We start from the raw sequence: 25,864 nt of genomic DNA, 5'->3' as shown, positions 1-25,864 counted from the left end.
AAGTAATGGCTTTTCCTTGAATTGCTCTTTATATACATCTTTTTACTAATAATATCTGCAAATGCTTTTGCCAATTTATGATGCATCCAAGGAATAAAAGGCTTTCAAAGCATAATTCTATGGATGCAGTTGTAAAGAATGCAAATTGATTAGCAAGCTTGATGTGGTGAAATTCTATTGGAACAGATAATTAGTGCATGACAAAATTATGGAACAAAAATACAAAATGTGAATTGTTTCATTTATATCAAGATTCTATTTCGTCACATAATATATTACAAGAGAGGACTCTTAAACTTGTAAGAGCATCAGTGTTATTTGATTGGAGCAAGATTAAGAAGTTAGGTCAGTGGCATGGTGTAGGTTGGGCAATGATGTATGACAAATAGTGTAGTCCTTAAATCTAGTCTATGAATAGTTCACTTTTAACTAATGATAATTGGTGCAAAACTTTGGGACAAGTAACATAGATAGGAAAAACAGTGTCCCAACTATAATGTAATAAATGTTATACCTATATTGACCAGTTGCAATATTGCCCAAATCCATAGCTTAATATACTAAGACAAAGTGGTTAAGACCAACACTAATATATAGCAAATTGAGCTTTGAATAGCATCATACAAAACAAAAGAAACCCATATATTTTTAAGCTCAAAAGAAATACATCAGGCCTTGAATGTTCCATATCTAATAACAAGCAGATTCTAAGGAGTCAAGGAGTATTTGCATGAAAATGAGGCAATCTTAATTATCACCCTGCCACTGCCACAAACAAGTGTGTAACATCAAGATGCTAATTATGTTATGAGACCATTGCAGTAGTTTCATCTTCATCGGCCTCTCCTGTTGGCACTTCGTTGAACATGAACTGGCTTTGATATTCCATGAGGTACTGCGTTGATCTCTTCACGTCATAGAAGAGCTCATAAACTCGACGCACATCTTCCATTTCTACAATCGTTCCCTTACGCTTTAGGCAAGCTAGTGCAGCAGCAGTAATTAGGTGAATAGCATACCTTAAAGATGTATCAACCCCAATCTTCGTTAACAGTATTTTTGCGTCTTCAGACATTTCCACATCCTCTTCTTGGCTTCTGATATCAAGAATCTTGCGGATTTCTTCTTCTGAGTAAGGTTGTGTGGAGATGATAAGCAAGCGGTCAAGGAAATCAATAGGAATCCCGTGAGGGGACCTATAGTTTGTGCCTCTGATCGTTGTAATCCCTCTATTGGTAGCAACAACCAATATAGGTGCCATGTCATTCTCCAAAGCACGGTTAAGGAACGAAAAGCACTCAATGTCGAGCATGTGCACTTCATCTATAAAGAGAACACCAGGGATAATCTCTGCCTTTCCTTCCTCCCTCCACTCTGCAACCTTCGTATCTATCTGTTCCCTCACTTCAGCACGAATTTCACCAGTATCGCCAGTGAAAAGGGCCAGAAATCCCTGTGTTCTAGAATTGAGAGAGGAACGATTAAATCATACCGTTCAGTGAAGGTAAAATATTATACATGCAGATCGAGAAGACTTTCAGCATCAATGCAACTACTCTATAATATTCTTTGCCCTAAAGCAATTGAAAGTGAGAATCTTACAAAAGGCATTAGATATTTTCGCAAGACAGTTCTATGCAATTTATGGATGCGTGAATAAATTAAAGCTCAAGATCTATACTTTCTGAAATTAGGTCCAACCATGGGAGCCTAGAAGCATATTGTGTTAGCAAAATGAAGTGCACTAATTGTTTAAATACTGGCATATTGCATGTCAAATAAATGAAGCATTTCCAAAAACAAAGACTTCCACAAGTAGGAGGCCGCAGATTAGAATTCTTAAAAAACAATGTTGCAAAGACCACTATTGAAACAGAGGGAATGGCCATTATTGAACAAACATGTATTAGGTCTTTCAGGTAATCTTAAGACTTACTAATTTGCCAAAATTAGTCCCGAGATAAAAACACCTAAATATAAGAGAAATCCATACAAGAAATTCATAGAAACATGGAAAGGAAGCATTTTTTGCAACACATAGGCCCTGTTTGGTAAAATAATTAGCCTATGATCACTATTAGCTGTATGACTTCATTAAAAAATCAATATGAGCATTTGATTAATTAGCCTTTTATAACAACTTATTGCCCCGAAATGCTAAAATTCAACTAAAAGCTAATTTACAAAACATTTTTCTAGAACCAGCTCACTAACCCAATCAGCCCCATAATCCATTAGCTGAGCTACCCCAAAGCATCAATAAAACTTCATATCTTTGTATAAGAAAATAAGGAAAACAATTCACTCTGTACTTCACCTTCTTGAATATTTGCAAGGAAATAAGTTTACCTGCTATTGATGACATCAATCTCATGGAGTGTAACGCAATGCACCACCTCCTTCCTCTTCTGCAATTCCCCATCAGGGCACTGCACGAATTTGGTTTGTGGCCCCATAGCATCGTAGTCCCTAGACCTCGAGAACGATCTACCGAGCTTAGTAATCTTCCCGGAGGCCTTGTCAATGGCAATAACATCCCCGCTCTGCACCTTCTCCTTCCCCAGGGCCTCAATCATCTTCGTCCCCAAGTCATACACAGTCTCCATATCCGTAGTCTTAAGCGTGAGCTTCCCCGTCTTGGAAGCAGCCCCAGCCACGGCGGGACGGTCAATTTGGATTTCCACAACCTCGCCTTCAATTACCTCCGCCTCCTCTTTGATTCTAACTCCAATTGCCTTCCTAAACGCTTGCATTAGGGCTTCGGTCTTTGACATTTCGAGGGAGAAAAGTTCGCTTCCGGCGAGCATTGCGAAGGGGGTTTCCTGACCTAACGACTTAGCCATGCCCATTGCAATTGCAGTCTTCCCAGTTCCTGGCTGGCCAGCTAGGAGCACAGCACGACCGGCGATTTTTCCTTCCTGGACCATCTTAACGATCACGCCGGCGGCTTTCCGGGCCGAGGTCTGACCCACCATACCTTCAGACGCCACTCGAGGCTCGAGTGCGGAGTCCAGGCCAAGTCCTCGAATATGTGAGTGAGCGCCGATGCGCTCTATTCTGGTCAGGTCTCGCATCTCAGAGATTTTTACCTCCGCCATAGCTGTAGTGGTGGTGGTGGTGCTTGCAATGAAGGGTTTAGGGTTTCAGTCGAGTAGGAAGTCGATTTTAACCTGTCGTTGGGTGACCAATTGGACCAAAACACGTTTATATAATCACGTAACAGATTAAAAATCAACAGCCCGTCTAGTTCAGTCGGTAGAGCGCAAGGCTCTTAACCTTGTGGTCGTGGGTTCGAGCCCCACGGTGGGCGTTTTTCTTTTTACCCTACCCACCTCAGCTGCTTTACCTCTCCCTATACTCCCCGAAGCAGAAAATTTACCACCTGTTTCCAAAATCAACAGCCCGTCTAGCTCAGTTGGTAGAGCGCAAGGCTCTTAACCTTGTGGTCGTGGGTTCAAGCCCCACGGTGGGCGATTTTCTTTTTACCCACAACCCCGCCCCGGCTAATTACCCCTCAAACCAGTAAATTTACCACCTTGCACTTTGTTAGAGTCATTTGCGAACTTTGGAGAAAGGGATTGAGATTGCATAATTCATTAGGGTATACATTTAGAGTTTAATAAATAAACGTGAGATTGGACAATTGACTTGGTAACTACAAGATTTCAAGTTCGACTCTTGGTTTAAGCCGATCAGACTTTTGGTGGCACCAGTTAGGCAGGTTCTTTCTTCAAATTTTTTTTTGAAAAAAAAATACTACTAACTCTATTAGAATGCAGTATCTGTTTATAACTACTCTCTTAACCTATCTGGGGCTCGAACCCACCACCTCCCGTATAAAGGGAAGGGTTTGATGCCACTGGACTACAAGGTCCTTGGCAATTGTAATTGTATTAAAAGAGGCAAGAATATTGTTTCAATGTTAATATGAAGTTCCAAATGTAAATAGGGTGGAGTGATCATCAGGTGCCAATTTGGTACTCTCCTCGGACCCATTAGTCTCCTAAAACACCCATGAATTCTAAGACTCCTTGGAGCTTGCATTGTTGAATGGTCCTGAACCAGCATCAGTACTTGCCATGCCAGATAACGTTGAACTCTCGCCGCCTAACTTCTTAGCCATCCTTCTTTGTTTTACCTTATTTTGTTTTGTAGACCACGCTGCTTCTTCTCACCATAAAGTTTATTGTGAATGCAAAAATATAACAATTATGAAGTAATTAATGGAACAATAATCGTTAGGAGAGATGATTTCAAACCTAATATGGTTATTGGGTAATGAATTGATGGGCGTGGTAATAATATAAACAAAGTGGAATATGTTTGAAGGTTACCTGGCGTTTGGGCATTTTGTCGAACACCTGGAGGATGCTCGTCTGCGATTTCCGCACCTACATCGCTTGCATTAGGCAACAATGGCCCGATGATTTTCTGGCGGCGGGAAGCAGCTTCCTTCATCTTCTTCCTGCGAATACGCTTCCTCTGAGCCCTAGTTAGCTTCTGAGGTTCACATCCACCCTCGTGATCGCTTGCCGAAGAAGAAGAAGAAGAGCTCCTTTCATTCTCATATTCATCTGCATTCACAATCGTTAAATTCAAATTGAACCTCGGAATTAGCTTGTGAATACTGCTCGATGGATGAAGAAATCAAGCACCTGGAACGAGATCTAAGTCGAGGCCTTCGCTATGAGTGTTCTCGGCTTCTTCGCTGCTTTCTCTCTGAGTTAATCATCCGATTTTAGCGTAACATTGAGGAAAAAACAGAATAATTAACAGAGAAAATGTTAGTACTTGGTGAGAAGGCGATGATGGAGACGGATAGAGCATTTTCAGCAGGCCTTCATGGAATTTTCGTCGTTTCTCCTCCCTCCTCTTCATCTTTCTTTCATTCAATTCGCCGCGACGCCTCTCGACTGGTAACCGCTGTATATCCCGCTGCTAAATCTCAAGCACAGATTGTATTCATGGCTGGCAACTAATGAAGAAATTCATCAAGGAGCTTCTTGAAATGTACCTAAAACCTGTGATCTTTTGTGATCCCTATTAACATGAAATGTTCTCAATATACAGAAGGCAAGTAAATTTATGAAAATGATTGGTTAAATCCAAGTTTTGCTTAAAGATTAGATTTGATCTGGTGAGTGGCAAAGTAGAGCATATGAATAGTGAATGACATTTTAAAATTATTAATATAAAACATTTTGAAGTTTTCTCTTATCACTGAATAATTCTTTGTTTATTTAAAAAGACAGTTACACTTTATGATTTTTTATCATTTTAAAACATTTCCTTCTTACATTTACACATTTCTTGATTCCTTTACTCATTGTTGATTTTACCGCCTCGGGATAGTCTGACGGCGAACCAATACAACCGTAAAAAGTTTTAATAAAGAAATAAGAAAGCAAATTGAAAAAGTAATCTCAAGAGAATTGAATTTAGAACCCTAGTCAATGTGCCCCAAAGGGTATTTATACAAGACTTACATGCCATGGAAAGGAAAGAAAGATAGTTAAAAAATTTGATCTTAGGAAAACTATATAAACTGTCATACTCCTTTCCTAATATTGAGGAAAATCTGGCCCAGAATTCGAAGGGAATCCCTAGAAAATCTCATTCAGTTGTCTCTGAGTACGGCACGGGGTCATGCTTTCCAGCCCGACCACTTGTGTGAGGCGAGCAGCTTGGCTACTGAGCCCAGTCTACCATCTGGGTGACGTGTCAAGTCGCAATATGCTTCGAATGCTGGGAATATACTCTTGACTAGGTACCCTACCTACTCGGGGGTTTACATCACTCATAACGTTTTCTCACTTTCCAATCACTACAATATAGTAAAAATTTCGCTTTTAACTTTGTTTTGATCCTAAAAGAAAATCTATATGATTTTCTCTTTTGATTTTCACATAATTAAAAGTCGTGTATTTATGAAATTATCTTTAGGCTGCATGTTGTGCTTGTCATGTTAGAATAATAGCAACTGTAGCAATTCTACCATGTACTCAATACTCACTAGTAGAGATGGACACTGTTTAAATTAGGTTCGTTCTTGCATGCATTACTTGAGTCAAAATAAATTATATATAGAAGGATCTAGTTTGAAGTAACATATAAACATTTCTATTCTCCATTTTTATTATGGTAAAATCACTCACCAGTCTCACCCTTAAACTTTCCTACACATATTTCATAGGAAATACTCCCTCTTATTTTAAAACTCTATTGACAAAATATATACTACAAAGTTCCATAGCTACGAAAAGTTTACATACCCCATATTCATGTATAAATAAATACCAAAAAAAAAAGAAGTAGGTTTGACAACACAACTCAAAAAAATTAGTACGGACTAATTTTTACTAATTTAATTTTTAGCTAAAAAATATTTTTAATTTCCATTTATTTGTTACTGTTATTTTTATGTAGTTTGTGTTGGATAAAGTCAATTAAAAACTAATAATTGCCATGTTAACAAGTTATACAAGGTCTTAGGTTTACTCAGCCCATCACCTAATACGCACAGTTTAGCAAGCCATCAACGAATGCGACGCATTTGACGGATCAGTGGTTCACTCCAGCCACTTGAAGCATGGGTACAAAACCCATCACCATCATCTCCTGAACAACCAATGGTTTCAAAATATTTAGGACATTGGTAGACAACCTTTGTTTGTTGTCATGATTTGATTGATTTTTTTTTTAATAGTTCAGGTTTATGGTTACACAAATAATTTCAATTAAGTTTCACCACTACTAATTAATTAAAATTTCTTGATAACTTCTCAAATTCCTCGTATGATTTGAACCACACCCACTGTTAAAAATTCAGTGACTTCTAAGTTCTCAGGCTCTTATTAGCTTATGAAAGCCCAATAATTTCTTAGACTCCCAGTGAAGTTCAAACCTCAATCCTGCCCTGTCATTGAAAGCAAAACTAAGCGTTAATTAGATGACCACTTAAACTAATTGCACAAATAATATTGTTCCCAAAAAGGCCGAATTCTCAACCCGACAAAGTATTTGAAAGTATGTAAATCATGATAATAAATACAGAAGTTAATTAGACCTTTGTTTAATTACTGCGCACAAGGAGCCCCTTAAACTCTCATTTTGAGAGATTGCACCCACACTGACATTTTTCTCAAACTTCACCTCTGTAATCAACTGAGTTGTCCATGCGGACATTGTACAAATAATATGATACATAGTTGTTGTGGTGGAGACTTTGAGAGTTAACAGTAGTTTAGCATTTTACTATTAAAACTTACTTGAATTAAATTAGGTCTAAATAATCGTCTTTTATCATATATCCGACACTGACGAAAACCTAAAATAACCCTTGAATCATCAAACCAAATGAAGAAGCTATTATTGGTTGATCAATCCGTATCATGAATATCCTTGGACGTACGTACAACTACTGCAGAAGCTAATTAGGCATGGCGGCCAGGGAAGTTGCGAAGGAATTCATCAGAAACTAATGCAAAGACTTGCTCAAATGCATAATGCTCTAGAACTATTCTGTTTTATTTTAATTTAGTATTTTAATTTAAAACGTGGTTGAAATTGACAGAGATCAGAACACTTGCTACTTGCTACTCCGATGCATTATTTGATGGTAACCTAAGCACTCTCATATGTGTTCTATCAATTGGAACCTTCCTGTGAAAACCGTAACTGTTAGTTCGAATTTCATAGGACGACTATTATTATATTCTGGGTATCTAAGATGTTTGGTTATATATATCTGTCAATCTTCAATTTGACCAGTATGTTTATGACTTATTGTCCTTATTTAGTAAAAATGACGTTTTGATTAAGATTTAGCAAATTTGATCATTTTAGCTTTCAAACTTGATCAAAACATAAAAATAATTGTTTGATAACATGCGATTTTTATTTTATTTTATTTTTTTTACAAAACGCAACTTTTAACAATATTATAAGCAATGTTTTTTAATGTTGTTTTGATAAGAACATATTTTCTTAATGTGGCAAAATTTTATGTGGACTATGGTTTATTATACAGTTGTGTATATCATATGAATAAAAGATCGATACATTTCTAATATACTAAAATTACATTATTTATTTATTAAACGTATATTATTTGATAGTATACAAAATAATGTACTTTTAGCATTAAAATAATTTAATTTTCAAATAATATATTTTCAGTACACAAATAATGTATCTTTAATATATTAAAAATGTACTCCCTTTGTCTCATTTTATGTGTCTTGTTTGGTTAACGAGCGTTAATTGAAGTTATTTTTAATTCAACTTTTGTAATGTTAAGTTTAGTATTAATATAAAATTTATATATTTAGAAATTACATTAAAAGTACTATTAAACATATAAAATTAAATTTTAAAATAATTAAAAAAATATTAAAGAAAATAAAGAAAAATAAAGAGTCAATTAAACCAGTAAATAATAAACAGAACCAATAAAAATGAAACAGATGAAGTACTTTTTATTCATGATCTACACAATTATATAATCATGATCCATGGAATAATAATTGATTTAATGTTGTTAGGGCTGCTGGCTCTGTGTGTTGGCAGGCTCTTGTTTTCTTCATTATTTGACAACTAATCCCTATAAACTTAGGCTATGTTTGGCAAACCTAGCTGAAAAGGCAGTTGAAAGCTAAAAAACTATAAGCTCGAAGCTGAAATCTGAAGAGCTGTTAAGCTAGCTGTTATGCTTAAAAGTGTTTGATAAAATTAGCTTTTTGATAATATGATAAATGTAAAAAGGCTAAAAAGGATATCTTTGTACAATTTAAATAGGTTTGTTTATATATTAAAATATAAAATAGTGAAATCAATATATTTTAATAAAATATAAAGTAATAACATATATTTGAAAACATATAAAGTAACACAAAATGTTTATAATTCAAAAGATTAGTTCATACAAAAATCAATGTTCAAACACAAATGTCAAATTGAAATTACAACCAAACATATTGAAGATAAAGAGTCAAAAAGGTTTAGCCAAAAGGATTTTAATTGGGAAGGGTAAATGATGTCATTTCTTTAAAATAATAAGGTTAAAGATGGAAAAAAAGTTAGGAAGCTACTAGCTTATTTTGAAACGCTACCCGGCTAATTTTGTAAAAATTAACTTACAAAATTATATATACAAAATATTAATGAAAATAAGTAAAGAAGGAAAAAAAAATTAGTTTGACCAATAAATAGTAAACATGATAAATAAAATAAGACATAAATAGTATATTTTATTTTAAAATCAAAATGACTACACATCAAGAAATATGTAAACTATGATCTCTCATTTGGAAGAATTACTTTATGCCGCTTGACCACAAAGTATTTGACATATCTTGTTACGGTTTAAATTAGAAGTATGATCATTTTGTATAAAATTTGCTTCTAGATTAGCTAGCATGACTTGTACACATAATCAAGGTGCTCGGTTTCATGTTACGTTTTAGTATATTTGGATTTGATTAGAAATTTAAGTTACACAAACATTTTTTTTTTAAATGGAAACTTAAGATAAGAAATGTGTGATAAGTATAAATTAAAAAATATATATATATATGTGTTACAAATACAAAATGCGTATAAAGTCGGCAAGATTATTATGCAGAGATAGTGACACTAACAAAGTGAGATCGGCGCCGTCCAATAATCCAAGATTAATGGTCAAGAATCACCAATTAAAGTGATCAAAATCTTGAGTCCTTGTCATTGAAAAACTATACACACTCAACCTGAACAAGTCTAAGGAGAGGTTCTTAATTTTAAACTTGATTTGATGGTCCCATAATTAATAATTTTGCTCATCAATGAGGAAGCTAAGGTGGGGCTGGGGGCACGCCTAGCCTCCGGCGGCTGCAGATAGATACATGAATATCTATCTATCTATATATGCTTGCTCAATTTCATTCATGCTCCTAACTAGCCTACATTATATTGCTTTAATTGCGGATTATAATCCTATCTCTACCCTTGCAAATTGGATATATTATACAAGTGATTATTTCATTTTTATAACATTTGATGAGGATATATATGGTGGTACTTTTTCTGATATGATAACGGCATCTGTCCTCTTATGAGTGTTTTGATTTTTAACTTACTCAGTCGAAAAGTCGACTATTCCGGATCGAATTTGATTTCTATATGTCAATACGTCTAAGAACATCCACATCTGTGGATATTATTTGGTTTATATCAGAATGGATCTAACATGACAAGAGAGAGTGAAATTGATTCCTCTGCAAATCTAGTTTTTGGAACAGTAACCTCTGCAAATGGATCCATCACTGCTGTGCGCGAAACGCGCACACCAATGCCTAACACATCTGATTATTTATTTTTTTAAATACCAAATTTGTTTTATTTTTTCCATCCCCTCCCATTATCTCTTTTCTAATAACACTTACGTACAAAAACTACTCAAAAATCGCGAAAAAACTCCATTGATAAGGATGCTCTAATCTGTCATTGCGCCGCCCAAAGTCACATCAGTCCCAACATGTACCATGATCTACCTAATGAGCAACTAATTCAGTGCCGCGTAGGTCTTGTACGTGGGATCTTGACATGTGTTCTCTCTAACACTATAAAAGCCAAGCTTCGAGGGTAACCTCAACCAAGCTGTAGGCTAATTAAGGATACAAACTTATAACCGCAACGTCACGAGTTCAAAACTCAACCTTCTTGGTTTGAGCCGGTTAACTATGAGCAACTTAAATTGATTTACCTCTTTGTAGCGTTTTGCCAGTGATCACAAGGCGGGGTTTACCTAGTGCACACTCTTGGATAGTGGCTGCGGGTTTCCATCATCACCGCAAAAACCCAAAAAAAAAAAAGAAAAAAAAAAGAATTGTTTACCTTAATATACTTCCCAACCTAAGCAGAGATTTACAGCCCTCCGTGTTTGCAACAAAATAGTGTACTAAGACTAAAGATCAATAATGCCATACTCCTTCACTCACATAATCATACCTTACGTTATAAAATTTATTTTTAAGTACTAGGGATTTGAGGAGACTGGAGAGTATTATCTTTGAATGGACAGAATAGTTCTAGATACATGAGGATAGTTAATAGTTTAATACAAAATTACTCATCAGTTGAATATTGAAACCTTGAATATGAAAATTTGGCCATAAATTTAGTCGATGCTCCACTAACCAGATAAATTAACCTTCATATGTATACCTTTCCCAATTCCCACTGCCCCTCTGCCACACACATATAATGAAATTGAATAATTGGAATTTCTAAGGAAAAATGGGTATTATATAATTTATAAGAATTTTTTAAATATCCAGTAAAAATATGTGCAATAAAAGTGTCAAAGACCTTGTGGTCTACTAGCACCCAGTTGCACCCCACATGGGAGGGGTGGATTCACAAATCATATCATTTTATTTCAACTTAATGGGTCATATCACTATATAATTCTTTGCAATTATCATTATTAAACGTAAAGACTTATAGAACCCTAAACCATGAATAATTCCAAAGAAGGAAAATTTACCTTCGTGGCGGCCAAGTGGTTATTAATATACCAATTAAAGGGTGGACTAATTTGAGATATGATACCAGACTAGGAATCAAAAAAACCTGCGGACTTAACATGAAAACTAAACAGAATATTCCTTTAAATTATTGATCGGATATCTTAGTGTTTAACCTGGGTCTTGCAAATTATTAATTTGATGGTGTGAATTCGTCCTCACGTCCAAGTGAGACAATATATTTCGGTGAGTCTGGACACAATGTGAATACACACAATCTAGTTTGACGAGAAGACGTTGTCAAATTTGAAAATCTCACCTATATTACTAAGATTGAATTGTTGATTTCAACTCACCATTATATAGTGTGAAAGATTAAAGGATTCAACAGGACTAAGAAAGAAACAATAATAATGAATTGTTTCAACTAAAGGAAATCAAATCGGAGAAGTGAAGGTCAATGTTGAGTGCTCCACGAGATTAACCAAAAAACGTGGCCGCCACTAAAGACAAACATCATATTACATACTGCATATACATCTATAATTCTATACTATATAATATATATGCATTATATGTTGTGGTGGGCCATTGTTTCTTGTCACATCATTTTTACCCGGCCCCACCAACACCCATAACTTGCTGCCTGCCCTTCATCATCTTCTTCAATTCCTCCTCTATATATATATATATATATATATATATATATATATATATATATATATATATATATATATATAACTTTAATTCAATAAATATCTGCTTCCGGGAAACTTCACTTCCCAATATTATATTACTATATATATAACCATCTTTCCCAGTATCAGATATCATTTATTTAAGCTCATCATATCATCAATTCAAGCTAATAAGTAATATATATTATTAGTGAAAAGAGAAAAGAACTATATATATATTATTATGGATTCACGTTCATATAATTCCTCGTCGTCGTCTTCTTCCTGTGAGTCTTATTATCCTTTTGCAGTGTACGAGCCAGAGGGAAACAGAGTGAAGCCATTGCGGCCGCCTTCATATCTTTCATCTCTCCATTCTGTCCGGAGACTTCCCGGCAGACATATGATCAAGAAAATGCCGATAGCGCCAATGCCGCCGACGCCGCCTAAAATCTACAAGGTGCTTCCCGCGCATTTTAAGGAAGCTGTCCAAATGCTCACCGCCGAGCCCGGGTTCCGGTCCAACTCGCCGCGTATGCACGACGCGCCGCCGCCTCCGCTCGAATCCGTGCCGCCCAGGACGGCGACGGTGGTGCCGGAAAGTGGATGTGATGATAACGGCGATGATGATAATAATAATGTGTCGGAGTGGAAGAAGTTTCTGGGTCTTTCTAGTGACGCACAATTTTCGGAGGCTGATGAGTTTCCGGCGTCGGCGGCGGACGTTTTCGGGTGGTTTAATGGTCCGGGGTTAGGGTTTGCGCCGTTGTCTCCTTCGTCTCTTGCATGGTGGGCGTCGGTTCTTCCTGGCGGCGGAGCGCCGCCGCCGCCGCAGTTTGAGGCCAGCGCAGTTCTCTTATAAGCTAGCTGTTTTTCAATCTTATTAATAATAATAACGTAACGAGCCATGCATATATACATGTTATGACTCACATTATCATTTTTTCCTTCTTTCAGTATTATATTATGTCAGACTATATATATTACGGAGTAATATATATGTAGTAAGTATGTATGTATACATGTGTTTTCATTGCAGGGTTGTATTTTTGAGAATACAAATTATTGCAATATGTTGTCGTTTATGAAACTAGTGTTGACTTCTTGTGGATTGGCTTAATTTATTTAGGGAGTATAATATATTTAATTGAGTATTTGTGAATAATATATTTAGAAATTATATTAATAGATATATTATTATTAGACCGAACTCAAGGATTTTAGGCCCACCCTTCCCGTGGCCCCGTCACCGTCTCCGGACTCCCTACCGTTGCCATCAACCGCCACATTCCGGTATTTTTTTTCGGCGCACGCGTAAAACACGTTTTCTATTGGGTTTCCCCTGGCTCTTAGGATTCTTTTAAGATCGACTAACCCAGTGAGTACTATTGACTCTGTTACACTGTAAGCACGAAGAGTCAACCACCACACTAGGGTTCGAACCTGAGACCTCTCATTTGAGAAGCCACAGCTATGCTGCTCAACTACAAGGCCAAACTTAAAGTTTAGATCTTGATGCCGACCTTGGGGTTGGCTTAGGATGGTCCGCTAGCTAGTGATGAAGGGGTTGGGTCGAAGGAACATAGCTAACCAATAGCTATTATGGCCATTACAAGCTAAGCATCCAGTTCTCTCGGGAAATGTCCGAGTCACATTAAGAATTACTAAGTTAGCCATTAAACTTCTTGTATAAATAGGTTGATTCTTGTGGGGACACATTTTGTCTCATTCTTATACTAGAGTTTGTAATTCGAAAGCAATCCTACCAGGTCTTTATCTTATTCATAACGTTTCCCTTTTATATTAATCATTTTTAATTTTTAATTATCTTGAAGTCAATTTCTTCCATCATATATTAAAAACTTTATTAAACTCTGAGAGTAAGATTTAAAGTAGGTTAAACTATTGAATAGTTAGCTAGTAAATTAATGAATACGACATACGACTAATAGGCAATTTTCTGATAAAAATTTAAATGAGGATAATTAGATAAATGAATGTTTGTAGAGGAAGAAGAAAAATTAGAGTGGATAAATCATAAAAGAGTTGATGCAGTGAAGATTTTTATTTTTACTCCTTTTTTTTTTTTTTTTGATGGTGTGAATATGCATGCAGTCGAGTTCTAAACACTAATTATAGATATATAATTGTTTGTGTTAATCTAAACACTATAGTCCTAACATGAATGAAACTATAGGTCAAATTTAAGCTGGTTGTATGAATTGAATGGAAATGCAATGGAATAGAAGGGTTTGGAGAGGCTCTAGGCTTTAGTGGAAATATATTTGAATTGCTCCCCTTGTATAAATTACAAATTTAATATTTATATAATTGATATTTTAGGTTATAAAATTAATATTCAAATGATAACAAACAATGAAGTGATGTGTTCATAGTGCCCATAATCTACATTGATATGTCTTAATTAGCGTGAAATTTAATGTCTATAAATACTTGTGGCGTCATCATGATCATTATTAGAGATCATGTGTGTGTCTGGCCAAGCTTCCAACTCAATTAGTTAGCTCTCTTAACTTGTGTTCATTATCCGGAAGTGATATTATCGAGATTTAAGTTGAGTGTTGAGCTATTGAAAGTCAATAATAATTTCCCAACGAGAATAATTTAGCCTCTAACTCTGGCAATACTAGGGGGTCTAGCATGATCAATACCAACCTTAGTTGTTAGAGTTCTATGAACTCCCATTTTATACTTCATCACTTTTACTTCGTGGCGTGACAAGATATAATAAGTTATCTTCATTTTGTGGGTCCCAATGAAAGTGTCAACATCAAACTTTTGTGTGGGGAATAAAAGTAATGAATATAACTTGGGAGTCCAAGTAGTATTTTCAAAGTCGTTATTCCCCTTCCCACAATATTTGATGTGCTAGTATTTGAATGGTCCGACACATATATAGGGTTGTAACATTTTGTGTAATTATTTATGGCAAGTTGGCAACATTGCTGAAACTTTTGGCTTCATTTGTTTATTAAATTAGTTAATAGTGCCAAGTACCTTTGAATCTTTGATGGTTACATTTTGGAATGGAATGTCTCAAGTCTAAGATTCTGTGAAAATAAATTAATTAATAATATTTAGAGCTTTAGGTCTACCTAAATGTTACCATCTCAATAATTATGTTCTAACAATGCATAATTGGTTAATTTTAAATAGTAAAAAAAAAAAAAGTCTATAAGACTTTCAAATAATTTCAAATTTTACAAATTAAAATAATTATATTTAAACATACTTTTAAATTGTTTTGATAAAAAAAAAATGGGAGTGATTAAGGTAGAAAATAGATCTCTATCATCTCATCTACACCGACCACATCACATGAATTTTGTTTATATATAGAAAAATATTATGTAGACTCTTTATTTTTTATTTTTAACTTCTATTTCACTCTCAAATTTTTGAGTAAACACATTTTTGGAGACCCACATAATAAAAATAGTTTATACTTGCTTGTCACAATCAGGGAATAAAAGTAAAGAAATATAATTTGAGAGTATACATACTACTCTTATATATAATACTCCTTTCGTCCCATTTTATGTGTTGGGTTCGATTAACGAGACTTGACTGAAGTTATTTGTAATTTTCATAATATTAAGTTTAGAATTAGTATGTAAAATTTATATATTTAAAAATTAAATTAAAAGTACTCTTAAACACACAAAAAAGAAAATTAAATATAAAATTATTAAAAAATACTTATAAAGAAAAAGATAGTTTAATTAAAGAATAGTAAGTAAGACAAATAAAATGGGACAGAAAAAAGTATTAAAGTATATCTGTCCTTAACACACAAGTTGTGGGCCATTGGATGGCTATCTTTGGGCTTGATGATAATTTTCCTTCAAGATCCAGGAAGCCTCTTGCATAAGCATTAAGCAGGCCTCAAATGAGGGGAAAAAAAACTCTATGGCCTACTCTGTAACTTTCTTCTAACATCTGATCTGCAATGTAATTTTAATGAAAAGAAATACTCCTTCCATGTAATTAATTATGTTTATATAGCATATTCAGTTTAATTTGAGATATATTGTAGTTTCATTTTAATACAATTAAAATTTTATTTTGTTTCGACTACAATTTCATTTGACATTATACATACATAGTCTTATTACAATGTGACTTACTATTGAATTTCATTTTATAGACATTGTAGTCTTATTATAGCACCACTAAATTCTAATTCTAATTCAATTACGATGTTATTGGACAATATACACTCAAATATGTGAAAGTGTTATTCAGTTTTACTGTATATACACTATAGTTTCATTACAACACAATTAAAGTATCATTTTGATATAATTACAGTTTTATTTGTCAATATATGCTCAATATGTGAGACAAATTATTCAATTTCATTTTAAATATACTATCATTTTATTTTGTTCAAAGCACATAAAAATACGAAAATTTATTAAATATAAAGATGGTTGTTTCTTTACTTAAGCAGTGCCGTTTTCGAATCATGGTCTACCTTATAGCAATTGAAACTTGAGCCTCTGTGCTCGAACCCCGCCGTCTTCCTGGACTTGACTGCCCGTATTTCAAACAGACGTATTTGACTCTAGAATCCACCATGCACATGCTGGGCGGCCCCATGTGCATCTCTATCCCAACAATTTATCAGTGCCAACAGCCAGTCATAACTGATAATAACTGAACAAACTCTCCATATCTGCCAGCCGCATACACATTGTGCTCCCTAATCCTTATCTCCCAATCTTCCATTCAAAACTAATTTTTCTGTACAACTCAATTAAGTTGGTCAGATTATTAATTTAGTAATATCAATGTTATAAACTTGATTATTAGTGAGAGTTGTCTATGATCCTTTTAGACTTGTTTGATTCTTTGCTGACTAGGGTTACAAGGTCATATTTATACATTACACGGGCTCAAATAGTGAATGCAAATTTATTTCTCTTTGTTTAAATATTCCAAATTTATTTAGTTGGATGAAGTTGACAGAGGAGGAGGAGTGGATGACATAGCTGTCATAATTCAAGCCGTGCTTATCATCTGATCTGCTTCGTTCTCTTCTTTCTTTCACACGCTAGCATCTCTTCTTGTTCTGATTCTCTGTTTTTTGGGGAAAGAGTTGAAACTGTGAATTATATGGATTCGGGAACAGTAAAGAAGGGTTTGAGTTATACTCGGAGAAACAAGAAGTGGGTTCTTGCTCTGGGAATCTTGGGTCTCACTAGTTATGGTGCATACAGAACTTATCATTCACCTGGCATGGCAAAAAAGAGGGAGAAATTGTTGAAACTCATCAGTTCTTTAGCTTCTTTAGCTGATATTGTGTCTGATTCAACAGATACAATTGCAATTCTCTCTAAAGATTTCAAGGATTTCATACATTCAGATTCCGATCAAATCCCCACTAGTTTAAGACAGATTTCAAAGATTGCAAAATCCGATGAGGTCTCAGAGTCTCTGGTCAAAATCACCGCCGCTATAACCACCGGAATTCTTCAAACCTATCCGCACAAAACGGGAGATTCTGGCTGCATTGATCGCGTTTTGGATAAGCTGTTCACGGATAGTGGCTCAGGTTTTGCGTCTGTGGTTGTGGGGAGCTTTGCTAAGAATTTGGCCATGGCGTTTTTCTCATCATCAGACAGGGTTATTAGTTCAGAGCCACTACCCGGGTGGGTAAATAATGTTCTCTGCGACGAAAAATGCAGAGAACTAATTGGGGATTTCGTGCGTCTCTTTGTCAGCACAGCTGTAACAGTGTATCTGGAGAAGACGATGAACATCAACACCTACGATCAAATCTTCGCTGGATTGACTAACCCGAAGCACGAAACAAGAGTGAAAGACATGCTGGTGGCGGTCTGCCATGGCGGGGTGGAGACATTTGTCACAACATCTCATCAAGTTCTCACCAGTGGGATTAATCATAGGAAACAAATGAAAGCCAGCCATGAAGATGATGATGAAGAGGACAAGAACAACAATAATGTTCTGTCTGTGCCTGGGAACAAAAGGTTTTTTCTTGATTTGACAGGGAAGGTTACCTTTGAGACCATGAAATCTTTGCAGGAGGTTATGATAGAAAGGTTTTCGCAGAGTTTAAGCAGAAGAGTTGATGCTGTGCAGGATAAGGGTGCAGAAGCTTTGGAGTATGTGAGGTGGAAATCCTCTGCGGCAATCACTGCTTGCCTTTCTTTGTGTTTGCACATTGTTGATAGTCCTTGGCTTTTGGTGCCACCTTAACTTCAATGCACCCCTCTACATTTCCACTTGTCCTATCTTTGAGTCCTAGTGGAGGAAGTAAATTGTCATATATGAATCGAACCTACACTTCGGGACATTCTGCTATACATAATTATCAATCTTCATGCATTAATTAATCAGTTGAGTTATATTCTAGGAACAGAAGGTCCTAAACTTCACTTATGTTGTTGTAATTGATCCAAATTGTATCCAGGTTAGCCAATTCTTAAATTTTATTTGTAGAATTCTTTCCTTAAAAACTATCTTGGATTGTCCAAAAAGTAAATTGCTAAACACTAGATAGTACACAAAGAACCATTTGCTTATGTTGTAAGAGAAAAAAAGCATATGTTTTATAACAAACGCCTATTGACCACTAAAAGTCGGGATTCCAGTTATACGACTCGAACCTATGGACCAGACGCCTATTGGCTATGGTAATAGTAAATTGCTACATGTGAATTGAACCTAATTTCTAATTATACAAAATTATCAACACTATTTGCATTGATCAATCAGTTGAATTATGTTTTGATACACATAGTATCTGAACTTCAAGTTGAAAATTTTAACTTATGTTGTTGTACTCCCGATTCTCAAATTGTAAAATTCTTTCCTTAAAAACTATCTTGCATTGTCTTAATCATAGTTTAACTTGCTACAAACGTTATACAAACCTTAATCAAAACGCATTAATGTCTCGTATATATTTACTCTTGAGAGCTGAGGACTCAAAATTCTGTCTCTTTAGTGAAGAAAGGCACAACTACAGAAGCATGAGCTGGTGCTCTGATCGAAATAGTAGTTCCGCCTTAACGCCGCCTCCTGTAACGCCGGAAAACCCGACCACGGCCTGTACCATCGTGACCAAGAAGGCTGATGCGGTGGCGGCGAGGCTGATTAGCGGCGTTACGGCAGCGTTTTTCTCTTCGTTACAGCGATTCGCTTGCCTGAATATTAACACCAAAGGCGATTCCGATGAGGCCCGAGGGTGATATATAGCTTAGCTTTCCGATTGATGGACACCAAAAGTGGAGTTGGACATCCGGCGAGAGGCGGGAGGGGGCGGAGATCCAAATCACTTATATATTGTCCATTAATGTCTATTTTAACTAGTTTGGTTGGTGTGAGCGCCTATATATTCTCCTTCTTTAAGAGATTGAGGTCCTGAGTTCAAAACGTTCTCTTGTATAGTAGAGATTTTAGAATATCCTCTGTATTGGAAAAACTAATTAGGCGTTACAATTTCAGAAGGATATAAAATATTAATGTTTGGTTTGCATAACTCTTATCCGTGATGAATTTAAAATTTTTTAATTATCAAATAAACTGTCTTAATAACTTAATCTAGATAAATTTTTCGGACTATACAAGTATACATCTAAAGCATCCGCAACACCCTTTTTTTTTTTTTTTTTTTTTAATCAACTTTAAAGAAAGTTAATGGCCAGAAGATAAAGAAAGATCTCAATTTTAAGAAACTTTATGTACGTGCGATGCATATGCATATGCATGGATGTTGCTTTTATGCATGTGCTGCTTGTTAAGGAAAGAGTTAATTTTTTTTTTTGTCCCAGATTTATAGGTGTCGTTCCACTTTTAGTCCTTTTTTTTCAAATCATCCTATATTGGTCCTAGTTTTATTATGGCATTACCATTTTTGGTCCTCCGTTAACAAAACCGTTAAATTGCCGTTAACTATGAGGATAGTTTTGTCTTTTTAATACAAAGTGTATTTTTTTCATTTGTATTACAAAAAATCAAAAATCCCTAATTTCTGAATACTTTGTCTTCTTTAATTTCTTCCGTAACACTCGTATTGCGTAGTCGTAACAGTCGTCTCCTGGAGCACCGCCTCAGGCAACAGCGGTACTGTCATTAATTTCAAAGCAATTTCAGTTTTCAAGTCTTGTGCTTTACTTTGAATATGTGGATACGAATTCCTAAAGTTCATTATGCCTTCAAATGCTTAATGATTGAAATGAAGAATTTAAGGATGCTGTGCGCGAGCTGTTCTGCGATGCTGCTGCCTGAGGCGGTGTTGCGGGAGACGGTTGTTACGACTACGTGATACGTGTACTGCGGAAGAAATTGAAGATGAAAATGTATTCAGAAATTAGGGATTTTTTTTGTAATAAAAATAAAAATATACACTTTGTACCAAAAAGGCAAAACTATCCTCATAGTTAACGCCAGTTTAACGGTTTTGTTAACGGATGACCAAAAATGGTCATGCCACAATAAAACTAGGACCAATATAGGATGATTTGAAAAAAAAGGACTAAAAGTGGAACGACACCTATAAATCTAGGACCAAAAATGGAATTAACTCTTAAGGAAAATACAAAATCAAAATAAGATACACTTTCTTATAAGAAAGTTTTTTTTTTGTTAGGCCATGAAATGTTCTAAGCAAATCCTAACTGTAAGAGACACTTTTAAGTTCGTACCATATTCTTACTAATCTTTGTTCGCATCTAGTCAGTTCGTACCATACTCTTACTAATCTTTGTTCGCGTCTGGTCGGCCCAACTAAATGCAAAGTGCTGATCAAATTAATTTTTTCATATAAGAGTAGGTTCAAACTCAGACCTATTTTAAAATACAAAAGTGCACAGCCACTCATGCCAAAAAGATTAGCAAAAACCACCCTCAGAACTGGGGATCATGGGTGGTTACAGGAAATTTTAAAAACTTCTATTCCCAAACTCTCATTTCTTACATACAAAATGCACAGACTATTCTCCTAATACTGCCTATTGAACCAATGAATTAAACCCGTGCAAACAGAATGCTCAGACTATGATTTAGGAAGATGGTGATGGGGAAGAACAGAGTTGAAGGAGGATTGAGTGTGAGATCTCGGAAAACATGAAACAAACATTTAATATAATTCTGGGAAACAATGTCGGAGTACGATAACAACAATAAAATAAATATAGATGGCTGCACCCTCTTGAAGTTAATCTGGAAAGTCTGCTTCAAAAACAACGCAGAACACATACATTAAAAAAAGGAAAGACTGCAAGGGAAATAAATAAATTCTCAAGAACTTAAGTCACCTTCCATCAACTCTTCCATGGCTCTCAGTTTCCCGACCCCATTACAGACAAACGTTGATTGAATATACCGAACTTACTAGGCTCGAGCCAATCGCCTCGTCCCCCATCCCATCCTCGAGAGCAGCAGCAGCTCCTGTCTTCTTGTCATCTTGGGACTGCTTCCCGAACTGCTGTTTGAGAGTGAGACAAAGGTCGGATTTTTGCAGGTCAGCAGACGGGGGCGATCCAAAGTGTGGATTACTGTCCCACGCTTCTGTCATTAGGTTCAGATTATACGAGTTCTTGCCTGTTCCACCACTGCCACCAGAAGTACTATTCAAGACCTCGCCTAATGGACCACCCATCGAGTTCCCCCACGAGACTGGCAACCAGTTCGACGTCTTCTGCATCAGCTCACCAATTCCCCCCGCTTGGGTCGGGTCGAGCTGACAAGATAAATTCGCGGGTGAAAGACTGTGTTTCTCTTGCCTAGGGGAACTCGAGGAGGACGAAAAATTTGAGGCAGTCATAGGGATGGACATTGACAGCTGAGTCCAGTCCGGTTTCAATTCTGGCCAGGAAACAGAAGCGCAGCCCGACTGTTCCTTGGTCCAGCTATCAGTGAAATGGTGAACCGGATGTTGCTCGTTTGCTACGTGGCAATTGAAATCGAGAGTGCCAGAGTTTTTAGAATTTACATGGGACTTTTGCGAGAGATTGAGAAGTGAATCTGACGAGAGAAATCCAAACTCTGAGTGAGCGGATTCTTCCAAAGGGTTCTGCTGCTTCTGAATCGTGATTGCCGAGTCCTTGGACTTCAAATTAAAGCTAGGAGATATCACAGAGAGGCCTTGTGTTCTGCCACATGAGTTCACATTAGTAAGATAATTAAGCTATGGACAGATATTACATTGTAACAGACTCAATAGTACTAAAAAAAAAACATATTTGTCAGAAAAGATTTCTTATTATAATGTAAAGGAAAAAGAAAAGGAAACTGTATGTGGAGAAGTTGAAAATGCAAAATCCTGCTACATAGAATAAATTAAATTGGCGTTGGACTTCGTGGTCATGATGAAGTCTTCCTAGGGAAGGAATCTCGAGCTATGTTTCTTCTAGGGCTAGTTGCTTTCACTAAAGCAATGATGAAACAATTGGCTCTTTAAAATAAGAAAAGGTAACAGGGCATTACCAGATTCTACTTTTTCTATATCTTGCATTTCAATAGGTGAAGTTGTATCCAAAAGGCGACATTTAAAAAAGGCGTATTTACCTATTGCTAGTGAGATGGTCAGTGGATGGATTGGCAGAGCATTGCTGCATGTTTTTGAATTGGTGCTGCACAGCGCTAAAGCTGTTGGACGCCCCGCCACTGGGTATCACTGGCGTCGACGAGGAGGAAGAAGCGACCGGAACCGCCTTGGAGGCGGCGATTCCAGAAGCAGCACGGCCAGTCTGGCCTTCCACAGGCTTTCTTGAACGATGGCGGCCTCTGTTGATGTGCCTTTCACAGTACTTCTGATCGGGAACAGCATCTCTAGAACACCGCCATTTCTTTCCATCTGTTCGACGACACCTACCGGGCTCGGGATCAGTGTTGCCTGCAAAACCAAGATGGAAAGGACCCCAACCCCCTGCATACAATAGAAAGCAGACGAAAAAATGAAAAGCTAGAGAGTGACCGAGCGAAATCAACTCAACCAATCTGATTAAGCTAAATACTGCGGGATTATGGATATGCAGGATATATGAAGCATATTAGAGATATAAATAAGCAAACATATTTACCCAACAAAACATAAATAAAGGTAATGCTCGTGTTGAACAAAAGTATTCAACTAGAAAGTTAAGGTTGTAAATCGATCACTGTGATTTGTGAAAGTGAAAAACTTCAGTTTATCTATTCTAGATTTATGCAACTCATGAACCAACATAGTATAGACAATATAGCAATACGAGCAATGATCAAAACACATTTTAGGCAATTGGCTATAGTATATGCTCCCTTTAAAGAACCTAAATATTTAGTTTGGAGAGATGATGACTTACAATTGGAGGCATAAGATCTCGAAGATAAACCAGAAAAAGTATATGGGCTCAGAGATTTCTTAAGCGAAACTAGCAGGCTCGAAGGGATTGGGACATTTGTCACAAGGTGCTTGTAGATCAAGGCCTGATGCTCCAACTCCATCCACTGAGAAGGAGTGAATGGACCTCTGAACAATGAAAAGCCACCGGGTGTGCCCTCGTTCACCCCTCCCGGAGCATAAACTGAAGGGGGCGCAAAAAAGAAAGGCATAAAGTTTAGAGAAACACAGAGATCATAAAAAAGAAACAACAATCAATCCACAATGCCAAAGTAAAGAAGGCATATAAAGTCACTATCTGCAATAATAACTAGGTAAAGATGAACTTGTGTGCAAACATGTTTGGTTGACTAAAACAGTTAAAGGAGAAGAGAGCATTCTCCCCATTCTCACATTCAATCCACAAATCTTCTCTGCTTAGTGGCATAAATATTCAATATTGAATCACTCTCTATCCATAAGGCTAAAAGCCTAAAATCTATCCTTTAGTTCTCTTTCTTGGTAGTATGTTAATATTCAGTCTTTTTTTTTTGTTACTTTGTATTTCTTGACAAGACTTGGAAAGACTCATGTCATCTATCTGCAGTTTTTTTTCATGAGATTCCATTGAGGGAAAAAACAAAAAAATCATCTTTTTGTGTCACAAAAAATCTGAACAAACCCCCTTTTCAAACATCTATATAAAAACAGAAGATGAACATTGTGAGTAAATAAAGCCATACCTGAAACATTACCAGAAGGGAGACCCTGTTTGGGCTGAGATTGAAAAAAAGGGATAGAAATGCTTGCAGATGAATCCTCCCCATTAACAGAAAGAAAGGGGATTTCTTCAGACTTGGAAGAGGAAGAGAAACTAAGCATAGTGGTGTGGCCACGCCCATTATTATCCCCAGATCTCAGCAGCAAACTAGTGGGATTAACACCATTTAAGTCCACCTCATCCTCCTCAGAAGAAATTCTGGGGGCCTTAGAAAGCCTCCAGGTCTCTTCACCCAACCCAGATCTCTCTTGCTTGATCTTCTTCCCAGATCCGTGGGCTGCTGGGTCGGCGCCACTCAGCATTCCCTCGATGCCCACCAGCCCAAAATCCATTCTTGAAGAGCCAAGGATGATGAATCAAGCCTCCCCCAGAGAGCATGAGTTCATTGTAGCAAAGGAAAAGTGAGAGACAAGAGGCGCAGATGCTCAGAGAGTGAGAAATGGCATGATTAGCCGTGGTGGGTATGTGAATCAGAGTGCAATTTGGGGAAGAGAAGTGATAAGGCTAGCTTGCTTGCTTGCTAGGTAGCTCCAATCTGAAGAGTACGCTACCAAGTACCAAAGAACAAAGAGGCTATCTCCACGTATCGCCGGTCTCGGACATGTTGGACCAAAGGTATCGACTTTTGTTTTCCCTAATAAAGCAAACCTATGCTACAATACAACTTCACCATATTTTTTTTTTACAACCACCTAATATATTCATAGTATATGAGAATATAATTATGCTAACTTCCTTAATTGAGATGAGACTCAAACTTGAAATATTTTTTATAATAACCTAATATATTCACAGTATTAGTATGATTACGCTAACATTCTTAATTAGGATGAGACTAAACATGTAACATTCTATTTGGAATGGTAACAATGATATCATCAGACTACAAGTTGAACATTTTGTAATGAAAATATTGCGACATAGCTTGCACTAATAAATTTGTCAACTATAAGCATTAAGCAAGATTAATATTAGTATTTTTTGGGGTTACGAAGGAAAATCACGATCAAGACGTGCACTAAGTAATCTCACTCATGGGTAATAGTTTACAAACTACTACACAAAAAATATAAACTACACTAAAAAGAACTTGTGCAACAAGCTCGATCAACAAAGTGTTGACAAGAATCAAACTCGTAATTTTTAGATACGAGAATTGTACGTGCTACATCCATTTAGCCATCCTTTTTAGGACATTAATTTTGTAATACATCTTATCTTAATGAGATTCAAACTCAACATCTATTGATCAATAAATCATATAACTAGCCTCTTACCCAAAATGAAAGTCAAGTAAAATTAATAATAATATTATTTTTAATGCAGCTTACCCGAAATGAAAGTAATGAGATTTAATGTCAAAATTTACCATATAAGAAATCGTATAACTTTTTTTAAAGAGTTAAATTCATATATGGGCTCCACAATTAATTTTATCACAAGACATTTACTTATGTACATTAAATTACGTAGTCCATGCCGAAGAAATAAAAATATACAAATGCATTTTAATGATAGGCTTAATTATAAATTATACTATAAATCGATA

The 25,864-nt window shown here is 36.1% G+C and overlaps 4 protein-coding genes and 2 non-coding genes across 6 annotated transcripts; 3 read left to right on the top strand and 3 right to left on the bottom strand.

Annotated features, from left to right (window-relative positions):
- Positions 1-558: 558 nt before the first annotated feature.
- Positions 559-3,144, bottom strand: LOC116000360 (ruvB-like 2). The gene is made up of 2 exons (XM_031240430.1): positions 2,350-3,144; positions 559-1,460 (listed from the first exon to the last, which is right to left on the bottom strand). The coding sequence occupies exons 1-2, from the start codon at positions 3,096-3,098 to the stop codon at positions 806-808; spliced, it is 1,404 nt and encodes a 467-aa protein (XP_031096290.1). The 5' UTR covers positions 3,099-3,144; the 3' UTR covers positions 559-805.
- Positions 3,145-3,237: 93 nt separating this feature from the next.
- TRNAK-CUU lies at positions 3,238-3,310 on the top strand. The gene has a single exon. It is a non-coding gene; the product is annotated as a tRNA-Lys (tRNA).
- A 90-nt stretch (positions 3,311-3,400) lies between these two features.
- On the top strand, positions 3,401-3,473 carry TRNAK-CUU. The gene has a single exon. It is a non-coding gene; the product is annotated as a tRNA-Lys (tRNA).
- Positions 3,474-3,615: 142 nt separating this feature from the next.
- On the bottom strand, positions 3,616-5,108 carry LOC116000162. The gene is made up of 4 exons (XM_031240197.1): positions 4,792-5,108; positions 4,656-4,719; positions 4,335-4,574; positions 3,616-4,167 (listed from the first exon to the last, which is right to left on the bottom strand). Exons 1-4 carry the CDS (start codon positions 4,876-4,878, stop codon positions 4,022-4,024), a joined length of 537 nt encoding a protein of 178 aa, XP_031096057.1. The 5' UTR covers positions 4,879-5,108; the 3' UTR covers positions 3,616-4,021.
- An 11,983-nt stretch (positions 5,109-17,091) lies between these two features.
- On the top strand, positions 17,092-18,658 carry LOC115998315 (protein PHLOEM PROTEIN 2-LIKE A10-like). Its single transcript, XM_031237855.1, has one exon. It carries the CDS (start codon positions 17,321-17,323, stop codon positions 18,425-18,427), a length of 1,107 nt encoding a protein of 368 aa, XP_031093715.1. The 5' UTR covers positions 17,092-17,320; the 3' UTR covers positions 18,428-18,658.
- A 2,631-nt stretch (positions 18,659-21,289) lies between these two features.
- On the bottom strand, positions 21,290-24,902 carry LOC115998161 (growth-regulating factor 1-like). Its single transcript, XM_031237652.1, has 4 exons — positions 24,278-24,902; positions 23,518-23,739; positions 22,742-23,102; positions 21,290-22,326 (listed from the first exon to the last, which is right to left on the bottom strand). Exons 1-4 carry the CDS (start codon positions 24,645-24,647, stop codon positions 21,531-21,533), a joined length of 1,749 nt encoding a protein of 582 aa, XP_031093512.1. The 5' UTR covers positions 24,648-24,902; the 3' UTR covers positions 21,290-21,530.
- Positions 24,903-25,864: the final 962 nt, after the last annotated feature.

The sequence above is a fragment of the Ipomoea triloba genome, chromosome 12 (genome assembly GCF_003576645.1).
Source record: "Ipomoea triloba cultivar NCNSP0323 chromosome 12, ASM357664v1".
NCBI classification, from domain to species: domain Eukaryota; kingdom Viridiplantae; phylum Streptophyta; class Magnoliopsida; order Solanales; family Convolvulaceae; genus Ipomoea; species Ipomoea triloba.
Note: the sequence above shows the minus strand (reverse complement) of the source record. Positions and strands in the feature narration are given on the sequence as shown.